Genomic DNA, 21,745 nt, shown 5'->3' with positions numbered 1-21,745 from the left:
CTGCGACACTGTGAATACGATGGCGTCTCTCACTCTCTTCCCTTGGAGTCGGCTCAGGAAGGCCAAAAGCAAGCTGGCATCTGATGCTGTGGCTTACAGTAAGCCACGGGCTCGTTACCTCCTGAAATAATCACTTCTACCTCATGGTTCCTCTTTGGACTGAGCCGAAGTCTGTTTCCCTTACGGCCACGAGAGGCAAGTCAGTCATAGGCTTCTGTCCCCCAAAGCAGGCCTGCATCTGTGAGAAGACACTGACCGTGTCCCTCTGGAGTCTGTCCCCAGTCTCTATGCATTTGAGGGAACTCTTTCTCCCATTTCTCGGTGTCCCTTGATGTGTGATACCTGGAAATGAACCCCTGCACCCTTACACTTCTGAACTTGATAGTTACATCTGTAACCTTGTTGACCCCATGACATCCTGTGTCATGGGTGATGGTAATATTCCTATTTTACCTAGATTTCAGGTAATATATTGAGGCTCAGTGAGAAGGTGTGCCTGAGCCAAAGTCATACGACAAGGGGGGGGGAAGGCAAACCTAGGCCGATGGCGTCTTCTCTTGGGGGATCACCCCAAGTGTTTTATGCAGGTTTGAATAACACAGTCGGCCCTAAGTACTGGAATCCACCAAGTGCTGTGGAAAAACAGGAATAGGCAAGGCTGCTTTCTACTAGGAGACTCAGGGAGGGCTTCCTGGAGGAAGTGGTGAGCTGAGCAGAAGGTCCCAAAGAGGAAACTGGCTCGGGGACAGAGGAGGGCAGGAACTGGCAGGTAGACAAACACTGACCTGGCCCGCCCTGTCGCCATAAAGTGCCTATCTCTCAGCTGACGCCAGAGCAAGACCTGAGCCAGCCTCTGGGTCTGATGCAACAGTGTGGTCAGTGCCTGGCCCGCCGCAGGCCCTGTGTTCTGTGCAGTGGCTTCACGGAGGCCCTTCTTCTGCTCTGGCACTCTCTTAACGCTCTCACATTCTCGGAAGCCCACAGGCCCCCAAGTGGGGGGGCCTCTGGATGACCCCATCACAAAGGGCCTGGGTAAGCAGGGTGGCTGGGAACACCACACGCCCCCAGACTTCTCGGATACAGACAGAAGGACAAGTGTTCCCTCAGGGCTGGGGTTTTGTTTTCTGTTTCTGTTTCCTCTTCAGAGAAAATTCCACTGCGAATTTTATTTTTAGCAGTTTGCAGGCGGTGAGGCCACTCACACAGGGGCTGCTCATGGCACCAGACATATACCAGGCTTGGCCCAGGACGGATGCCCCGTTCTTCCTCTGCAACCCCAGCCTGATTCCCTCTCCTGCCCCTCCGTCCCCAGCCTTCAGGTGAGGCCACCCTTCGGTGAGAGGAGGGACCCTGGTCATGGACTCCAGGCCCCTGGCTTATGCCTCGTCTTTGCCCTGGACTTGCATCACCCCCTGCAAATCACTGGTCGTCCCTGAGCTTCAGATTCCCCACTTGGACGACAAGCAGAACCTCAAAGCCCCAACCTCCTCCTCATGGTGCCGTGAGATCCGATGGGGCGGGCGCTCACACAGGTGCCCGGAAGGCAGCAAACCCTTGCAAGGTCCTGGAACTATGGGACAGGAGACCCAGACCCAGCCTGATGTGACCTCAGACGCGCCATGACTCAGTTTCCCCAAAGCTGCTGGCACCCTGCCTGCCTCCAGAGATCGCTGCAGGGATCCCACGAGATAACACGCAAGAGTGCTTTGGTGCAGTTTCAAGACAAATACGCCGAGGATGTTCCTCGCCTCCCCAAGGAAATCGCACGGCAAAATAGGGCTTTACAGGATTAGTTATTAAGAGTTCGAGAGGTGATAAGTAAGTGAGAAGCACGTATGTGACAGCAACGGGAGAAAGGAAAAAAACGTCCCAAGGGCAAGGCTTAATCCCTAGGAATAAAAATACAAATAATATAATACCACTGCTACTAATGGAGGCTAACATTTATCGAACACTCTGATGGGCAGAATGGTATCCACAGATGTCGACATCCTAACTCCCGGAACCTGGGACTGCGTCATCTTACATGGCTGGATTGGTCTGCTCAGCCTGCCGTGACGAAACACCACAGACCACGTTGGCAGAAACAATAGAAATTTATTTTCTCATGGTTCTGGAGGAAAGAAGCTGAAAACGGGGTGGGTTTCACCTGAGGCCTCTCTCCCTGGCTTTGTCGATGTTGTTTTCTTCCAGCATCTTCAAATTGCCCGCCCTTGGTGCCCAAACTTTCTCTTGTTACGAGGACGGCAGTCCTATTGGATTAGGGGCCATCCTAATGCCCTCATGTTGATCTCTGTAGAGACCCTGTCTCCAAACACAGTCATGTTCTGGAGGTTAGGACTTCAACGGATGAATTGGCGGGGTCAGGGGAGGGCGGTGGGGTGGGGGGTGGGGGGAACACAAGTCCGCCAATAACAGCGGCAAAAGGGACTTTGCAGATGTGATTAGATTAAGGATTGAATTGAAATGGAGAGACTACCCTGGATTGTCTAGGTGGCTTCAGGGTCATTACAAGGGTCCTCATAAGAGGAGGGCAGAAGAGTCAGAGTTAGAGAGTTTGGTAGCTGTTGTGCTGCGGACTTTGAAGGTGGAGGAAGAGACCGTGAGCTGAGGGATGCAGGCTGTGGCTGGAAGAAGCAAGGGAACGGATTCTCCTCCTAGAGCTTCCGGAAGGAACTCAGTCCTGCCGATACCTTGAGGTTAAGGCTTCCGATCTCCAGAACTGTCAAGAGAATAAATTTGTGTTGTTTTAAGCCGTTGCGCGTGTGGTATTTTGTCACAGCAGCAACAAGTAACTAATACCACCGCTTGTAAGCATCAGCTCATGTAATCCTCACAACTCCATGAGGCGGTTGGGAAGCGTACTATGATTATCCCCGTTTTGCGGATGAGGAAACTGGGGCAGGGAGCGGTTAATGACTCTCCCAGGGCTGAGCAGCCAGTGTGTGAGGTGACTGAAATGGGCTTTGCACCCCTTCGGGCTGACCCCAGAGCCCGCTAACCCGTGTGGCAGTCCAAGGAGCGAGAGGCGGACTGTGGCGGGCCTGTGGGCAGCCTGGCTGGCCACCTAGGCCTCCGAAGGCCTCCCGGTCCACCTGCCCGTCCCCTGTAGCCACGGGAGGCCGATCACAGGCCACGCCCATCCGCGCATCCTGATACATCCAGAAGGTGCTTTCCGTGCCGCAGCGCGCTTTGCCTGCACAGACCACACCAGCAAGGTGCAGCGGCCAAAAGAACACGTGCTTCTCCACCTGCGGGTGATGGGTGATGTCTGAAATTCCACCCTTAGTTTTGTCACTTTTGCTTCGTTATCCCTTCTGTGACTCACTTCAGACTTAGGGGGCGAGAGCTTACCCCTGGTCCGTCCCTTCACTCAGGAACCAGGTCCACTTCTAGCCTCAGGCACTCCATTGTGGCCAAGTGTTGAAAGCTACCTGCTGGGAGAGGCCCTGTCGCCACAGGCTGGGTCTCTGCCAAAGCTGCCCTCTGCCCCCGCCCCGGTGAAACATCTGTGTTCCATTCCTTGCCGGGAACAAGTTGTGCTTGAAGCCCCGGGGCAGGCGGTGAAGGGGAGGGCGGCCCTTTGCTGAGCTGTGTTCTGTGCCCCACACCAAGTATACTCAGTAAACCCACAGCTCTTGTTTATTTTACTTTTAAAGAATAATAACTAGTGTGGCCTTGTATTTGCTTAGCCTAAAAGACCTCTCCTTTCCCCCCGCTTTTCTCCGTATCTCCCTTCATTTTGCCGCATAACATTATTCTTTTTTAAAAACAAATCAAGGTATTACTTATACGCAATAAAACTCACTCAAGTGAATTTCGCTCGAGTTTGACGAATGCCAAGCAATGTGTACATCGTGTGACCATTACAGCAAAGGTGGCGAATGTTTCCACGCCTGAAAAAGCTTCCTCGTGCCCCCCGGCTAGTCAGTCTCCCCAGCTGCGGCCCCAGGCAGCCACTGAATCCACTTTCTGTCACTAGCATTTATTTTTTTCTAGAATCTCCTAAGAATGGAATCATAGTATGTAGTCTTTTCTTGTAGTGTTTGACTTCTTTCACTTACCGTAATGCTCTGGGGGTTCTTCGGTGTCATTGCACGTATCGGCAGTTCAGTTCATCTGATGGCTAGGGAATGTTCCAGTGTGTGGGCACAGCACACTTTGTGTATCCATTCACCCCTTGATGGATATTTGGATTGCTTCCAGTTTGGGGCCATCATGGAGAAAGCTACTCTGAACATTCACACACACAGGGATGTGTGTTTCAGCTTCTCTTGGGTAAATTCCTAGGAATGCAATGTGTGGGTTGTGCAATAACTTTATAAGCGTGCTTTTATAAGAAAGTTGCTTTTTAAGTATCATTTGACTGTATGATATACTTGCATCAATTTTTCCAAAGTTGGGTGTACCATTTTTCACTCCCAAGTTCCTCCACATCCTCACCAAAAACTGATATTGTCGTTCTTTTTTAATGTTGGCCATCTAGTGAGTAGATCGTGGTAGTTCACTGTAGTATTTCATTATAATTCGCATTTCTGGGATGATGAGTGATGTTGAGCATATTTCCATAGGTTAGTTAGTTCCTTTTCCAATGTATCTATTCATTATTTTGCCCATTTTGTTAGGTTGCTTGTCTTGTTTATTGAATTGTGAGAGCTCTTTATATATTCGGGATACAAGCCCTTTATAGATAATATGTTTTGGAAAATTTTTTCTGCCAATCTCGCATGAGTTTGTTATTTTTTTTTAATGTTTATTTATTGAGAGAGAGAGAGAGAGAGAGAGAGCACAAGCAGGGGAGAGGCAGAGCAAGAGGGAGACCCAGAATCCCAAGCAGGCTCCAGGCTCTGAGCTGTCAGCACGAAGCCCGATGCGGGGCTCAAACTCACAAACCGTGAGATCCTGACCTGAGCTGAAGTCGGATGCTTAACTGACTGAGCCACCCAGGCACCCCCTCCCATGGGTTTATTCTTGATAAGAGATGGTGATATTGTGTGGAAAGAGCTCTGTGGCTCTGCTGCTCCATAGCTGTTCCTTCCTGGGCAGACTCTTTCCCCTCTACGAGCCTCAGTTTCTTCATCAGTAAAACGGGAACCAAAAAAAACTATTCTGCCTTCCTCACAGTGTTGTTAGGGGCCCTGATCAGAATCATGATCATGAAAGCATTTTGTAAACTCCTCAGGTGCATAAGTTGGTTAACAGTGTTGTCAAGTTGCTGTCGCATCCTGTCTGCGTCCCTCCCCTCAGGGCACACATTATCTGTAAGGGACAGCAGTGCAGAGCAGACATGCCTCAGTCAGTCAAGGATGGATTGCCAAGGAGGGGTGCATTTGGGAGCAGAGGCCTCCTGGGCTTCAGGAGGAGGGAGGTGCTCAGTCACGCAGCCCAGCATGCTCCCAGTGTCTCCCCTGGGACAACGCTGGGAGCACAGCTGTGACAGACCCTCAGACCCGTGGGGCCGACCAAAGAGCGAATGACGACTGTAGGGCTGGGGGGAACATGCCCCAGTGCAAGAGGTAGCAGCACTGCCCAGGATCATGACAGAGGCCTTGACCCTGTTGTGAAGGACAGTCCTGCAAGGGCTGATGCTCGAAGGAGGGCAAAGAGTCATCCAGGCAGAAGGAACAGCCTGTGCAAAGTCATGTGAGCCAGCCCAGCTCATGCCCTGGCAGATCCCAGTGCTTTGCAGGGAGCCGCAGTGGTGGCCACTGGGACACACGTGACACCTAATGACCTGGTTATTGTTCCCAGGATCGCCCCGAGGTGGCTGAGGCTGAAGTTGGGTGCCCCTTTGCTGGTGTTGGCTGCTCCTACAAGGTAAGCATCTGGGTGTGAGAAAGGAGACCTGCCCACTTCAGCCCCTCCCAGATTTTCCCACATCAAGCTACTCCTCTGGATGTCCCTTACATTAATGACTTCCCCGAGCAACAAATCCCACTAGTGAATCATCCCCATACTCAGGAAAGTTCTTCTTAATGTCTTACCTGGGCCCTGTAGCATCGCTAAAATACACCCCCTCCCCCACCCCCCCCACCCCCACCCCCGGGCCTCTCTCCGTGGTCCTGAATTATCACTGCACTCAAGGGCAGGGCAGAATTGTTGCTCTAGAGGCTGGGGTGCACATGGCTCAGCCTGGGCGTGTCTGATGCCAGGATCCTCATCCAAATCCCTCTTGCTACACACACCCTTGTGCTGGGTGAATGGATCTGACTTTCCTTGGCAGCTGTTGGGTGGCAGGTGTCTCCCCTGGTCCCTGGTTCTTCTCAGCCTTCTCTGTTTTCACTGACCAGCCCCGCTCTCTCGACAGGGGAGCCCAAAGCTCATGCAGGAGCATGAGGTCACCTCCCAGACCACCCACCTAAACCTGCTGTTGGCGTTTGTGAAACAGTGGAAGGCCCAGCTGGGCTCTGGCCTGGGCTCTGGGCCCCTGGCCCTGGAGCAGAATCTGTCAGACCTGCAGCTACAGGCGGCCGTGGAGGTGGCTGGGGACCTGGAAGTTGACTGCTACCGGGCACCCTGCTCTGAGAGCCAGAATGAGCTGGCCCTGCAGCACTTAATGAAAGAGAAGCTCCTGGCTGAGCTAGAGGAGAAGCTGCGTGTGTTTGAGAACATCGTCGCTGTCCTCAACAAGGAGGTGGAGGCTTCCCACCTGGCTTTAGCAGCCTCCATCCACCAGAGCCAGCTCGACCGTGAGCACATCCTGAGCTTGGAGCAAAGGGTGAGCATGGGAGGCAAGCTTACCTTCAAGGCTGGCTCGGGGGTCCCCTTTGCCCCATCTTGTCTCCAGAGCAGCGGACCAGCCGCCTTCCTTCTAAGCATTCTCCGCGCGCAGAGCAATCACCCCTGCCCGTCAGAAATATCTCTCCCGTGCTCAGGAAGAGCACCGAGTCTCAAGTTGTAGTCCAGGGCAAACTCCTCCATCCAGTATGCTTCATTTCCTTTGCCTGAACTTCTTCCGTGATAGGATAGTCCCTTCCCAAGCATCTCATTCCACTGGTAGACATTGTTCACTATGAGAAAGTTCTTCCTTATGCTAAACTAAAATCAGCCTCTCTGTGTGTCTCCCCTGCATTGTTCAGGGTCCACAAAACAAATCTGCCTTCTAGTCCCCATAGAAGCCCTTCAGATATAGTGTTTCCTTCTTGAAGCTAAACATTCCTGGTGTGTTCACACCTTCATCAAAGCACATTGCTTCATGCTGTCCTCATATGCTCTGTCTCAGTCTCTAGAGAATTCCCCACACTTGGGGGGTGGTCCCAGACCAACTCCAGATGATTCACCTATCTGATAGTTCTTGGTTGAGCAGGACTATGCCCTCCTTTGTTCCAGAGCTTATACTTTTCTTGATATAACCAGTCACCATGCTAATGTTGTTTTTTGTTGTTGGGTTTTGGTTTTTGGGGTTTTTTTTGGGGTTTTTTTGGGGGGTGATGGTCCAGCAATACTATATCATTGTCTCAAGTTGAGTTAGGCCTGGATTTTAGTTTCAGCTCCACCATTAACTTGCTGGGTAGGTCTGAGTAAGTCGTTTCCCCTCTCAAGATTTTAGCTTTCCCATCAGTAAAATCAGGGATTCAGTTTCCTTAAAGGATACTCACTTCCATTCCTACCTTCCCTACCCGAACATACCCAAGAATAAATCTGTATTTTTTTCAAATGTCAACGGGCGAACCCACCAGAAGAGCAAGGCACTGGGTTCAAGTGACCGAGTAAAACCTCTCTTCATGTAACTCTTGCCCCAGTTAGAAGGAGGGCTCTCCGAGGGCAGCAACCGTGGCTTCAGTTCATCAACAGCCTTCCTGGCTCTACTCTTACATGCCAGGAACTTTGCAAGGCCTGGACACAGAGAGAGAAATGAGCATGGGCCCAGCCTTCATTAGGAGAAATCATCTATCTGGTAGGAAGGGCAGAAAGATGCATCTTACAAAACCTGCTGTAAGGGCTCTGTAGAACACAGACGAGAGAGAGAGACCAGCTGAGCGAGGGCAGTGGTTGGAGGCTTCCCAGAAGAAAGGCTGTGTGTGCCAGATGCCTGATGGGTAAGTAGAGGTGGCCGGTGGAGAAGAAAGGCAGGGGGATTCCAGCCGGGAGGGACAGCATGAACAGAAACAGATACTTGAGGGAGGCATGGTCAGGAAGGCATACTTTCAGCAGATCTGTCTCTCTATCCTATCATCCCCTCCCCATCCCCAAGCTGCATTCTGGTGTCCCTGGCTGAATGGGCTTCCCCACAGGTGGTGGAGTTGCAGCAGACCCTGGCCCAGAAAGACCAGGCCCTGGGCAAGCTGGAGCAGAGCCTCCGCCTCATGGAGGAGGCCTCCTTCGATGGCACCTTCCTGTGGAAGATCACCAATGTCACCAGGCGCTGCCACGAGTCGGCCTGTGGCCGGACCGTCAGCCTCTTCTCTCCAGGTACCGGCTCCCCCCCGGGGCACAGACCAGCAGGGGGAGGCAGGCTCTCCTGGACCCAGGAAACAAGCAGGGACAGCGGCCCAACTCTGTGACTGCCATGCTGTGACCGCTGAGGCCACACTGGGACCGTGGAGGAGGCAGGCTCCCCACCCAGCCACATGGAGCTGGGGCTGTTTGAACCGGGCACGCCTTCTGCCTCCCTGAGATCAGTCACATTCTGCAAATAGGAGTAAGATTGTTGGCTACTTATGTGGCTATGGGCTACGAGAGAGTGCTGGAGCCAGAGCTCGAGGAAATGAGAGGGGTGCAGAGGATGCTTTCCACAGGGCATCCCGCAGGCCCCTGCCGTCAGAGAGCCAGTGGCCTGAAGTCAGGCCAGTGGAGAGTTCAGTAAAACGTGCCTTCGTAGGTTGTGGGTAGCGGGTGAGTGAGTGCTTTGTAAACCGGGCCATTTCGCATTCATTTCTGGGGCCCCTGGGCCTGGCTGGTTACTCAGTAGACTTTTCTCTGAATTAACCGGTGTCCCTTTCCGTAACAATGTGTATATTTGTGCACAAAGTTCTCGGACCTATGTGCTTTTCCCGACTCCTAACACACATGCGTCTAAGTAAGGGGGTGGATCGTTAGGAGGATTTCTGCAAGTTACAATCTTATTATGGGTTTTTTTTTTTTTTAACTTTTTAATGTTTATTTGTGAGAGAGACAGTGACAGAGACAGAGCGCCAGCAGGGGAGGGGCGGATAGAGAGGGAGACGCAGAATCCAAAGCAGGCTCCAGGCTCTGAGCTGTCAGCATAGAGCCTGACACGGGGCTGGAACTCACGAACCGCCAGACCATGACCTGAGCCGAAGGCAGACACTTAACGGACCAAGCCACCACGGTGCCCCTCTGCAAATTACAATCTTAACAGCCTCTCACGTTTGCCCCAGCTTCATACCTTCCCTGTTCCTCAGCTCCTCTGCACCCGCGACCAACAGGGCTGGGAGGAAGAGAGGCATTGGCCTTTGCCCCACAGCACAGAGCAGGGCTGGCTCCCAAAGCCGGGCCCCTTTCCTCAGGGGCAGCCCCCTTCATGGGGTGGCCTCACCTCCTCCACGTAGGCCTTTTTCCTCACTTCTTTCCAAAGGGGGGGAAAAAGCAAGCAGTGTCTCTGGCTTCCTGTTTTACCAAAATGTAAGGGGACAGATGAGTCAGCCTGTCAGTCTGTCCCTCCTCCACCTCTTTCTGCCTGCCCCCGCCCCACCATCTTCCATCAGCCCCTCCCAGAGGGGCCCTCGTGGTGACAGCCACTGGCACCCACGCTTGGACGGCCCCTTCGGCCACCCACGGAGAGAGCCCACGGGCCCCTCTGCGTAATCACCAGGGGATGATGATTCATCCCTCAGGGGCCTTCGCCGAGGTGGCGGGCAGAACTGTGAGCTGCCCCAGTCTCCCCCAGCTTCCAGGGGGAGCACCACTTGGCCTAGGGCAGCAGAAAGAGGTCAGTGTTGTGGGGTAGGAGCCCTGGCCCCTAGTCCTGGCTCTGCCCCGGGCACACTGTGAGACCAGGGCCAGCCCACTTGCCCTTGCTGGGCTTGGTTTCCCCATTGCAAAATGCACGTTAGTTAAATCAAAAGTGTGGTCCGGGGGCCAACAGCATCACCATCCCCCGTCAGAGATGCACATTCTCAGTCCTCGCCCGGCACGAGTGCATCAAAGTTCAGGCCCGGCAATCTGTGGTCTGACGGCGGGTTAACAGCCACTGAGCTAGATGATCTCCAAGAGCCTGGTTCTCCTTGATGCCCTGGAATGGAGACGAGCTCTGGGTTCCAGCCCCAGACGGCTTAGTCGTAAGCCGCTGACCTTGGGCACGCCTAGCACAGGTCCCAGATTCCTCGTCTGCAGGTGCAATGCCCTCCAGCTACCCCTGTGCTGACTCTGGCTTCCACATTTCAGCTTTCTACACTGCCAAGTACGGCTACAAGCTGTGTCTGCGACTCTACCTGAACGGGGACGGGACGGGGAAGAGGACCCACCTGTCTCTCTTCATTGTGGTCATGAGAGGGGAGTATGATGCTCTGTTGCCCTGGCCTTTTCGGAACAAGGTACGGGCTGGGGGGGGGGGGGGTGGTGACCGGGCAGGGTGGGGAAGCCTGTGCCCTGGTCCTCTCTGCATTTCAACTTCACCTTTTATAAGAGAAGAGCCAGAGTTCACGTCTGGTATCCATGGCTATCATGAGGGACTAAAATGCCTGGACCAGCTCCCCGGGATGGCACGCAGAAATGAAATTCACACGCTGGGGTGAATAAGGAGAACTTCCTGATGGAGGTGCTGGGGGGCTAGCCTGAACTGGCAGCATTTTCAGAGAAAAGGGAAGGAGGCAGTTAACCGCTGCGCACCTCTCAGAATGGCCGCAATCCAAAACACTGACAACACCAAATGCTGGCAAGGACTTGGAACAGCCAGAACCCTCATTCGTTGCTGGCAGGATTGCAAAATGGGGCACAGCCACTTTGGAAGGTAGTTTGGCAGTTTGTTACAAAATTAAACATACTCTTACCATATGATCCAGAAACCACACTCCTTGGTATTTGCCCAAACGAGTTGAAAGCTTTTGTTTTCAAAAGACTGCACACAGATGGCCCTAGCAGCTTCGTTCATAATTGCCAAAACTTGGGAGTAGCCAAGATGTCATTCCGTTGGTGAGTGGATAATATTATCCGTGCTAAAAAGACATGAGCCACCAGGCCATCGAAAGACAGAGAGGGCCCTTAAATGCAAATCACTGAGTGAAAGAAACCAGTCTGAAAGGGACTCTACAGACTGTGTGGTTCCAGCCATATGACATTCTGGAAAAGGCAAAACTATGAAGACAGTGAAAATATCAGTAGTTGCCAGGGGTTGGGGGCGGGGGGAGGGGGCGACGAAGAGGCAGAACACAGATATTTTTAGGGCAGTGAAACTATTCTGTGTACTATAATTCCGGATACATGTCATTGTACATCTGTCCAAACCCAGAGGATGAACGCACAGCACCAGGGGTGAACCCGGAGGTCAGCTGGGGACTTTGGGTGATTATGATGTGTCAGTTTAGGTGCGTCAGCAAATGGACCACCCTGGGGTGGGTGCTGCGGGGGGAGGGGAGGCTGGGTAGGAGCAGAGGGTATGGAGAGATCTCTACATTTTCCATTCGCTTTGGCGCTGCACCACAAACTGCTCCAAAAAATAAAGCCTATTAAAAGTATTTAGAAGGAGGATGGGAGCAGGGAGGTGGGGGAAGGCTGGGCACTCCCTGCAGGCAAACAGCAGTGGCAAGGGGGCAGGGTAAGGAAGGGGTGGGGTCGAGCATACAGACCTCAGCGAGGGCGGAGGGAGACGGACGGAAGACAGGTGGGGCAGGGGTGGGGACGCCACAGTGGTCTGGGTATGAGTCAGTCAGCAGGTCGTGGTTCCCATGCCTGTCAGGCAGAGTTTTAAAATACCAACGGCTAGTCTCACTACTGTAAATGGTGAGGCCTGAGCATCAGGGTTTTTAAAGCTTTCCCAGGGCTCTCTAAAGTGCAGCCAGCGGCACCTGGGTGGCTCGGTCGGTTAAGCGTCCGACTCTTGGTGTTGGGTCAGGTCATGATCTCCCAGTTGGTGAGTTCCAGCCCCCCCATCGGGCTCCACACTAACATCAAGGAGCCTGCTTGGGATTCTCTCTGCACCCCTCCCCCGCGTCCCTCCCCCTCCCCCCCCCCACCACGCCGCCCAATAAATAAATCCACGTTTTAAAATAAAGTGCTGCCCAATTCGAGAACCACTATGGTAGGCATCGGGTGTTTCAGTGACATGTGCTGGAGAGAGGGGTGTGTGTCACACGTAGATCATTGGCTTCTGAGGGGCCGCGTATCTGTGCATCCCAGAAACTCCATTCACATTTCAGGGCATTGACTAACAGCCCCTCTGCAGAAGGCCTGTGTGTTCTTGCCCCCAGCCTTGCCCCAGAAGATCCCAGGCATAGTTGATGGATCAAACAGTTCCCAGCAGGAAGGGGCGCTGGAGGCCATGGAGTCTGGCCTCCTCGTCGGTGCTTGGTCCCGCCTTTAGCACCCGACCAAAGTTGACCACAGTTCTGAATTCCCTCCCTTCTGATCCCTACTCATGGGGCAAACCTTGAAGACTGCCCAGAAACCAGATGCTTCCATTAACCGGGTCTTGCCGCATGCCAGGTGTGGTCCCCACATTGCGTCTTTGGCTGCCAGTCTGCCTGAGCTCAGGGGCAGAGGGGCTGTACGGGTGTCCCTCGGTGCTGCCGCCCAGGGCCTGACCTCCCACCTGCCCCCTGCCGCACAGGTCACCTTCATGCTTCTCGACCAGAACAACCGCGAGCACGCCATCGACGCCTTCCGGCCCGACCTGAGCTCAGCATCCTTCCAGCGGCCGCAGAGTGAGACCAACGTGGCCAGTGGCTGCCCTCTCTTCTTCCCCCTCAACAGGCTGCAGTCACCCAGGCATGCCTACGTGAAGGATGACACCATGTTCCTCAAGTGCATCGTGGAGACAAGCGCTTAGGGCGGGTAGGGACTGTGCGAACCACACCTGACTCCCGAGTGAGCACCACTGGGGGTTTAGTAAGATGACTGAGGTCCTGCCCTTGGCGCCCAAAATCCCAGGGCACGATGTTGGGCCGGGCTGGCAGGATCTCAGCGGGCCTGCCAGACTGACCGTGGCTGGCCATCAGCTTAGGTGGCGGGGCCTTGGGCTGGGACCACAGGGGCAAAGGGTCCAGGAGACGGCAGCCGGGTCGTTCGTTGCCCTCTGCACCGAGCACACAACCCTGCAGGCCTGGGAGCCACTCCAGCCCTGAAGGTTGAGGCGGACTCTGACCAAGGGAGGGAGGGACTACGGACCGGGCCTGGGGCATGGATGGTGAGCGTAGGGAGGAACGCCCGAGCAAAGAAATTCTCAGACAGGAAGATCTGTGCCCAGGGCGGGAAGGCATCAAGTTGGGGCTTGGATTTAAAGACCTTCAAGCTCCTTCCAGTCCAGAAAGTCTCCAGTTTTGGGCCTCTGGCCCAGAAAAGACCTAGGACTTGAAGGGGTTCTGGAAACGTTCAGGAACCTCATGCCCACCAGGCTTCTGACTCTCCTTCAGCACCACCAGGTGGGCCGGGCTGGCCCGCACAGCACCTGCCATGTCGGGTCTGGCATCTCCGTTCCCCACTGCGCGGGGGCCCGCGTAGGTCCTGAGCCCCGTGCCCGCCAGCAGGACTCCCCTGCACCTCCTCCAGGTGAAAGCTCCCAGGATCAGCCGGAAGAAATGTGGAGAAGGAGGGGGGCACAGACTCTCTGCTCTCCTTCCCTTGGAGGCCCCACCACCTTTGCACTTTCCTGCATCTCGTGTCACCTGATTAAGCAAGGTATTCACTTCTCTCAGTTGACTGATCGGGGCCTCTGAGCCACTGAGCAGAGGCTGTCCTTTTCAATATGTATAAAACCAAAGAAAGAAGTTTTTGTACATTTCTGTTGAGGTTTCCATGAAGTGCATATCCAACCTGGGCCCAAACCAGGTACCCCACAGCGCCTGAGCCTCTTTATTTGACAATGGGGGTCAGCGCCCTCGCTGGCCCTGCCCCGCGCACGGGGTTTCACAAGGCCCAAATACAGCAAGGGAGCACGAGTGCTTTGTATGTTCGACAGCACCTTGCTGTGCGTGAACATGCCAGGCTTCCTTCTCTTGCCCCCGCGGTGGACAGCTGGTCAGTAGTGGAGACTTCCCTGCTTCCCCTGGACAAGTGGAAAGCAACAAGCAGAGGTCTGGCCCAGCAAGTTCTGGGGACTCCTGCCTCAGCACCTGTGTCCTGGCGAACGACATCTTCGTCCCTCCCCCCTGGGTGCTGAGCTGACGGGATTGAGGACAAGCTGCTTCTAAAGACAACTACTGTTCTTGCCTTTGCTCACACGTTTCTGATGGGCAGAGACACATCCTCGCTTCTTACAGGGTGAGCGGCAGCCACTGTTTCAGCAAAGCCTCACTGAGCCCCGCCTGTCCTCCCCTCGCCAGACACGAGGGAGGAGGGGTTAAGATGTGCGCCCTACCCTCGAGAAACTCTTGAGTTCAGTGGGGGGAGCAGGTACATAAGTAGATCTTTGAAACTGATGTGGAAGAGTAGCTCAGAGAAGGCACAGGATCCCGGGTCCATTGGGTGAAGCAGGAAGGGAGGGCTTCGTGGAAGAAGTGACATTGAAACTCAGCCTTAAAGTATTTTGAGATGCAGAGGATAGGAGTGTGGGGGAGGGGGAAGACACCAAGGTGGGAGGCAGGTTTGGCTGCAGGGAGGGAGGGTGTGCGAGGCAGAAGCATGGAGCGGAAGGGAGGGGAAGGCTGCACCCGAGGCAGCAAGGCAGTCCCAGCTGTCTGAAAGCAGCACCAGGAAGTGGGGGGGGGGGGGGGGGGGAGGGAGGTTCTCAGATCGCCCGCAGGTGATCCTTTGGGCTGTTAACAGCAGGACCAGACGATGATTTAAAACATTCAACAGGGCGCCTGGGTGGCTCAGTCAGTTAAGCGTTGGACTTCAGCTTAGGGCATGATCTCATGGTTCGTGGGTTCGAGCCCCGCGTCGGGCTCTGTGCTGACAGCACAGAGCCTGGAGCCTGCTTCAGATTCTTGCCTTCCTCTCTCTCTGCCCCTGCCCTACTTATGCTCCCCCTCTCTCTCTCGAAAATAAATAAATATTTTAAAAAATTGAAATATTTGACAACTGATGCAGGGCAAGCAGTGGTAAAACCAAAGGACAACTAATAAGTCCAAACAGACAATTGTTGAAAATAACCAGAGTAGGCTTACCATGCATACTAAATTATTCATCAGAGATGAATCCCCTTCATCTCTGTTGAAGAATATAAAATGTTTCAGATACAAAATGTTTCAGATAATTAAAAAAAGAAGGAGAATTTCCCACATTAGAAAGAGGCAAGAGGGGCGCCTGGGTGGCTCAGTCAGTTAAGCGTCCGACTTCGGCTCAGGTCATGATCTCACAGTTCATGGGTTGGAGCCCCGCGTCGGGCTCTGTGCTGACAGCTCAGAGCCTGGAGCCTGCTTCAGATTCTGTCTCTCTCTCTCTCTCTCTCTCTCTCTCTCTTTCAAAATTAAAAAAAAAAAAAATTAAAAAATTAAGATAAAACATTCACCCATGTGTTTTCCAGCAAAGCCCTGAGATTAGTGCCCTGTCGCCTCACTTGTCACCTCACCTCTCCTCTCTCAGGTGATTCCAGGGGAGGGAAGGCAAGGTGGAGGCAAAGCCACTGTTTCTTGGGTCCCCACAGCTCCCCCGTGAGGCGGGCACCATGTCACCCCGTCTTAAAGATTGGGAAGCCGAGGCCAAAGAAGCCAGGTGCCTTATGCAAGGTCAAGTGGGAGCGGGGGAGTGGAGGAGGCAGCTGGAATTAGGAGTCGGGTCTTTGGTTTCATGTTATTTTCCTTCCTCTTCAAGCTTCCCTTTGGCTGAAGTCTGTGTCTTCTGCCGCGATGAGGTCACATCCTCATGGGAGGCCTCAAGAGGCAATGCGTCCCTCCGCTGCCAGCCACAGGGGCCAGCCCTGTGGGCACACCCCGACCCTGATGCCAACCCCGACCGCCCCTAGGAGCAGAGGGTGAGCACGGTCAGCACCGAGAGCATTTGCCCACAGCTGGGGGCTCACCAGCCGTCTCCTCACTGTGGTCCGCTAACAACCCTGAATAGTAGGGACAGCTATTTTTTAGGCCTTTAATTGCTCATTTCTTACTGGAAGAGACACACACTCATTGTAGAAAAACTAGAAAAAAAACAACGACAAAAGTAATATATAGAAGGAAGTAAAAGTCACCCATGAGCCCAGCGTCCAGAGGGACTAGGGACGTTTTAGTACATTTTCTTTGTCTTTTTTGAAACAGTGGATGCAGACACACGTAGACTTTTAATTGTGCAGCGAAAGTCATAGCAATGACAGCTTTATGCCCTCCTGTTTTCATTGACATCCCACTGTAACATTTTACCATTAGCCTCTTTTTATAGGCAAAGGCACAGAAATTAAGAAAAGGGAAGTAACTTTCTCAAGGCCACTCCAGGTAAGTGGTGGAATACAGATGCACCCTTTGATGGGATTCCCACTCCGATGGAGAAACGGAGGCACAGAGAAGCGCAGTGACCCACATGAGGTTGCACTTCTGAGGGGTGAGCCCCCAGCTGAAGGTCTGGACTCCTCTCTCCTGCATGGCGTGCCAGCGGGGCTCCAGAGGGAAGTCCCAGGACAGGACTGGCTTTGTGGGTCTGGAAGAGACAACACGTCCAGAAGCTGGTGGGCGGGACACCACACCCACAGCCTGGGCCAGGGGACAGGGATCTGTCCTCTGCCTTCTGGGATCTGTCCTCTGAACCCCAGCAGAGCAAACAGGATGTGCTCTCCCCTACTACACTGCCTCCCTGCTGAGCTCGAGAGCAGACACTGACGAAGCCTCAGTTTTCACTTGTGCCATGTGGCTGAAAATTCTAATGTCCCAGTGTTGTGGCCAGGGTGCCAGGGTCACAGAAACCACTAGCTTTGTACACGGTGGAGTCCCAGTCTGATGAAAACAGAAGGATCCCAAACAAGGGATCCCAAACAGATCCCAAACAAGGATCCCAAACAGCCGTGGGTGCCTCGCCGAACAGCAGACTCTGTGCCGAGGGCTTGCATGCGTCCCTTCAGGAACCTTGTGTAAAACCCCACGAGGAAGTGTGGTGATTTTCTCCCGTTTCATGGAGGAGGAAACCCAAGCTCTGAGGAGTAAAAATCATCCACTCAAGGTTACACAAGGGCCAGGAGCCAGAACTTGGATCCAGATCAGTCTATGCCAGGTCCAAACCCTACAGTCCAGTGACTCGATCCACATAATGTTGCGGAAACGACACACAAGGGAGAGATCCGGTTTTCGTTCTGGGCAGACCACAAGTTGATTTTTTAAACAGCCGTAACAAAATGATGATAGCTTGTTTATTGAGCACCTACTTTACTTGGCTTTACTTGCAAGGACCACACTTAATATTGATAACTGGCTTGGGAGGAAGGTTATCATTTCCTTCACTCTATAGATGAAGGTACGAGTTCAGAGAGGCCAGGCAAGTTCCCCAAGGACACACAGCTGATAGGCAGGTTTCTGCCCCCACAACCAGAGGTTTTACCCACTGTGGCATCCTCTCCAGTGCTTTGGGGGATGGTCAAACAAATGAGAAGTGTGTCCAGCAGTCTTCTGGGCCGGCTGCCATCCCTTCTTCTCCAGGGGAGATGCCCACGCCCGGAGCACCACAAGGATGGAATGATGCAGGCCATGAGGAAGAAGGATGAAGTCAGGGGAGCACTGGCGTGCCAGTGACCCTTTGCCAGGAGCTGGATCTCATGTGCCACCTCAGCTTCTGGGACGTGTGTGTCTGTTTAAGCAAAGCACATTCAAGTGGCCCAGACTTTGGGGGACCATTCCGGAGGGGGGTGTCACACTCAGCTGGGCCAAGGGGAAGGAGGCCCACTCTTCCTTTTCGGGTCCTTTCCTCAATCCCCGCCCATCTCACAGCCTTTTCCTCCTCAGAAAAGCTGGGGAGCACGGTGCTGGTGTTGTCATAGCTGTTACATGACCACCATCCAAGCAGGGAGACCCAGAGCACTCGGCGGGTTGGGGGCTCCGATGGTGGCCTGAGATTTCTCTCCTGGAGGTCAGCTGAGCCATCGTCCCTCGCCGCCCGCCATCCCGACCCTCTCCCCTCCCTCTGGGGCGGTAGGCTCCACTCTGGGAGAAGTGCAGCCTCTGTTCTCTGCGTACCGATGAAAACAAGGAGCTCAGAGGAGAAAAGTGACTCACCCGGGAGCACCCAGCTGCCAAGGGGCAGAGCCTGCCTGGGACCGGGGTCTTTTGCCACAACCCCCGGCCCTTCTCCCTGCACCCAGTAGCTTGTTGGTATGGATACTAAAGATTCTTTTTCTGGAAACAACGGATTTCGACCCCCCAGCCCACCCCCAAGCACAGCCCCACCTGTCGGGAAATCCCAGGGCCAGCAGTGGAATGGGAGCATTGGGGACAGTGGGTGAGAAAGCCCCCCCCCCCCCCCCGCTGCTGCTGTCCTCCCACGTATGGCTATAGGGGGCCAGGTGGGCAGGGTAATGAGGACACTCTGAACCCCCAAGACCGTCACAACGTCCCGTGTTCAGCCTACTCAGGACTCTATACTCTTGCTGTGGGATCTTGGGCCAGTCACCTGCCATCTCTGAGCTCATATTCCCTCTCTGCACAGTGGACAGGTGGTTGGCGAGAGTCACAGGCCTCCAGCACTGACCATGTTGGATTCTGAGCGCAAAGAGTCTGACGGAGAGAGGCCCTCTTCCCATGGGAATCTCCGGTGATATCTTTTCTCAGTCCTGGCCCCCGCTCCTTGAGGAGGACCTGAGGCTCTGGCCCTGTCTGCCCTCACAGGGCCGCCAGTCACGGCCTCCCCACGGTACACGAGCTGGATTCCCTCTGAGATGGGTCAAGGGGTGCAGGTCACTGAAGACCGTCTCCCCAAGCCTTACACTTGCATTTGGTCTGGGATGCATGTGTTGGAGTCCAACAGTCCAGTTCAAGCCACGCCTCTGTCATTTAGTAGCCGCGTGTCCTTGGGCATGTTATTGAACCTCCCCGTGCCTCAGTTTCCCCATGTGTGAAATGGTGATATTAAACTTCTACCTCATAGGGGCGTTGTGGGGTGAAGCAGGCCAACGTATGGCAAGGACGTGGTGAGCACATGGCCTGCACCTCATATTACTACTACAATCCTCATCATAGTCTTAACCCTCGGCCTCCAGCCCCCCCGAGGATCCATCAGTCAAAGCCATAACACCCTCTTCCCTCTTCCTGCCTCTGCCTCCAGATCAGTGAATGACTTTAGACCAGCCCCTTCCCCTCTGTGGGCCTCGGTGACCCTGCCTACAAAATGGCCCTTGAACCTGAGGAGGGCAGGACCACCGTCTCTCTCCAGGGGTCTCCCCGGGGGGGGGGGCACAGGACGCAGCACAGGGTCTGGCACTCGGGGGACCACACAGGTGGATATCCAGCATGCTCAGCACCGTGCTGGTTCTGCCAACTCTTACGTCGCCAGGATCCCAAGGAAGAACACGCGCCTCTTTCTCCCACAGGCATGGAACCTGGCTAAAGAGCGGATTAGGTTGTTAATATCTGGAGCATTCCTTTCTCAACTGCCGCCGGCTGTTTTCAGAGCCTTACCACCCGTGCCCACACCTCCTTCTGGCCCAGGGGTCTCCCTGAAGCTTGAAGGACAGCCCCGCCCCGTCCAAGGTTCAAGATGGAGCTGGAACACTGGTCCGGAGGGGGAACCTGACACAGACCACAGCCACCTTGGGGTTCCTGCTCCACTGGCTTTCCTGTGGTTTCCACTGGTTCCTGCCTTTCTCCCTGGCTCCTGCCAGCTGGCCGGCCCCGCCCACTGGTGCAGGGGAAAGTTTGGCTCCGGAATAGGCTATCTGTTGGCCCCCAGAAAGACAGTGGAGGGTGCCCCAGAATGCAAGCACCTCTGGTCTAAACCCCAGCCTCCCACTGTACAGCTGGGCACGGAGAGGCCAGGGCAGGTGCCCAGGCCAGCAGGGCGAGCCAGCAGGAGAGCTAGAACAAGAGCCCCAGGCCTCAAAGAGCACTTAGTTGGTCCCCTGCTCCCAACCAATCCACAGCCCGCGCAGGAGCAGAGCTAGGTGAGAGCCGAACCTTGGGGAGGTCACCTGCCAGGAAAGAGCTCCAGGCCCCTTGTCAACAAGGAGAAAGCCAGCTTCCTGCTGCTCCCCAGACTTGGTTCTAGAAGGCGGAGAGGAGAATAGACAGAAAGACAGGAAGAGCTTGTGAGGATGCTCAGCAGGTCCCTTGAGGTCCTCCGAAGTATCCAGAGGCCTGCAAGCCAGGGAGGCAGAGGGCACAGCCGCCTTTGCCCTGGAGAGATACTCAACGCTGTGCCCAGGTGTCATCGAGACCTTCCTTCACACAACCCTCTGTCCCCAGAGCACGTTCAAACCTGGACACCCTGGACAAACCTGGACATCCTTTGACCTTCACCAGAGCCTGTTACGAGTTGCCTTTTACAGGTGAGGAAACTGAGACTCATAGCGGTTGGGCAATGTGACATGGATGGGAAGGGTTCCCACTGGGTCCCCTCCTTGGCTCAGCTGCCAAATCACTAGGAACCTTTTGCAAGCCTCTTCCGGCTCTGGGCCTCAGTTTTCCCATGTGTAAAACGAGGCCGCTGTACCGATGGCCTCTGAGGACCCTCCAAGCAGTCAGGTGTCCGGGCACGGGGCAGCCCCGGGCTCCAGCCTGCCGGTGTATTGCCACCCCTCTTGCAGTTGAACAAGCACTTATATGCCCGGTAGCTTGTTGCATTTTCTCAGGCGTGGGCATCATCAGCCCCATCTTATGCACGAGGCAAGCAGAGTCAAGCAGGGACATGAAGTGACTCGCCCAAGGCCCCACACCGTGTTAGTGGTTGGGCTGCACTGTGAAGCTAGGAGATCTGACCAGACTTTCCACCTCGATTCCCTAGAGCTGTGCCATCCAGCCTGGTAGTCACCGATACATGTGGCATGCTGACCTCCACATCCTAACCCCCGAAAGGGTGCCTACGCTGCCTTCCATGGCAAAGGGACTTTGCAAATGTGATTAAGGATCTCGGGACAGGGAGGTTATGGATTATCTGGGTGGACCCAATATGATCACAAGAATCCTCATAGGTGGGAGTCCAGGGGATCAGAGTCAGGGAAGGCAAAGCGACAGACAACCAAAGCAGGGGGGAGAAGATGTGCCCATGGAAGCAAGGGTTGTGATGATGCCCTTTGGAGGCGGAGGAAGGGACACGTGGACGGCATGCAGGTGGCCTCCAGAAGCTGGAAAAGATAAGGAAGGAATTCTCCCCCGGAGTCTCCGGCGAGAACCCAGCTCTGCCAACACCTTGATTTTATTTTTTTTTTAATTTTTTTTTTTAACATTTATTTATTTTTGAGACAGAGAGAGAGCATGAACAGGGGTGGGTCAGAGAAAGAGGGAGACACAGAATATGAAACAGGCTCCAGGCTCTGAGCTGTCAGCACAGAGCCCGACGCAGGGCTTGAACCCACGAACTGTGAGATCATGACCTGAGCCGAAGTCGGACGCTTAACCGACTGAGCCACCCAGGCGCCCCAACACCTTGATTTTAAAAGCCCCCATAAGACTCATTTCAAGACTTGCGGCATCCAGAATCCTAAGATGATACATTTATGCTGTTTTGAGCCACTGAGATTGTGATAATGTGTTACCGTGGCAACTCGGAACTAAGGCCGCACTTG

General features: G+C 54.2%; 1 protein-coding gene across 8 annotated transcripts in view; it reads left to right on the top strand.

Moving 5' to 3' along the window:
- Positions 1 to 13,954, top strand: part of TRAF1 (TNF receptor associated factor 1) — a 30,377-nt gene extending 16,423 nt beyond the window's left edge. For all 8 annotated transcript variants that reach the window (XM_086683871.1, XM_086683869.1, XM_086683872.1 and 5 more), the window contains 5 exons: positions 5,752 to 5,817; positions 6,308 to 6,718; positions 8,235 to 8,412; positions 10,348 to 10,496; positions 12,728 to 13,954. In XM_086683871.1, the coding sequence (XP_086539997.1) occupies positions 5,752 to 5,817; positions 6,308 to 6,718; positions 8,235 to 8,412; positions 10,348 to 10,496; positions 12,728 to 12,946 (1,023 nt within the window). In that variant the 3' untranslated portion in view covers positions 12,947 to 13,954. The remainder of the gene's footprint in view (positions 1 to 5,751; positions 5,818 to 6,307; positions 6,719 to 8,234; positions 8,413 to 10,347; positions 10,497 to 12,727) is intronic.
- Positions 13,955 to 21,745: the final 7,791 nt, after the last annotated feature.

This window comes from Puma concolor, chromosome D4 (assembly GCF_028749965.1).
Source record: "Puma concolor isolate L17-30 chromosome D4, mPumCon1.1.hap2, whole genome shotgun sequence".
Lineage (NCBI taxonomy): Eukaryota > Metazoa > Chordata > Mammalia > Carnivora > Felidae > Puma > Puma concolor.
The sequence above is the reverse complement of the archived record's forward strand: the minus strand, read 5'-3'. Positions and strand labels throughout refer to the sequence as shown.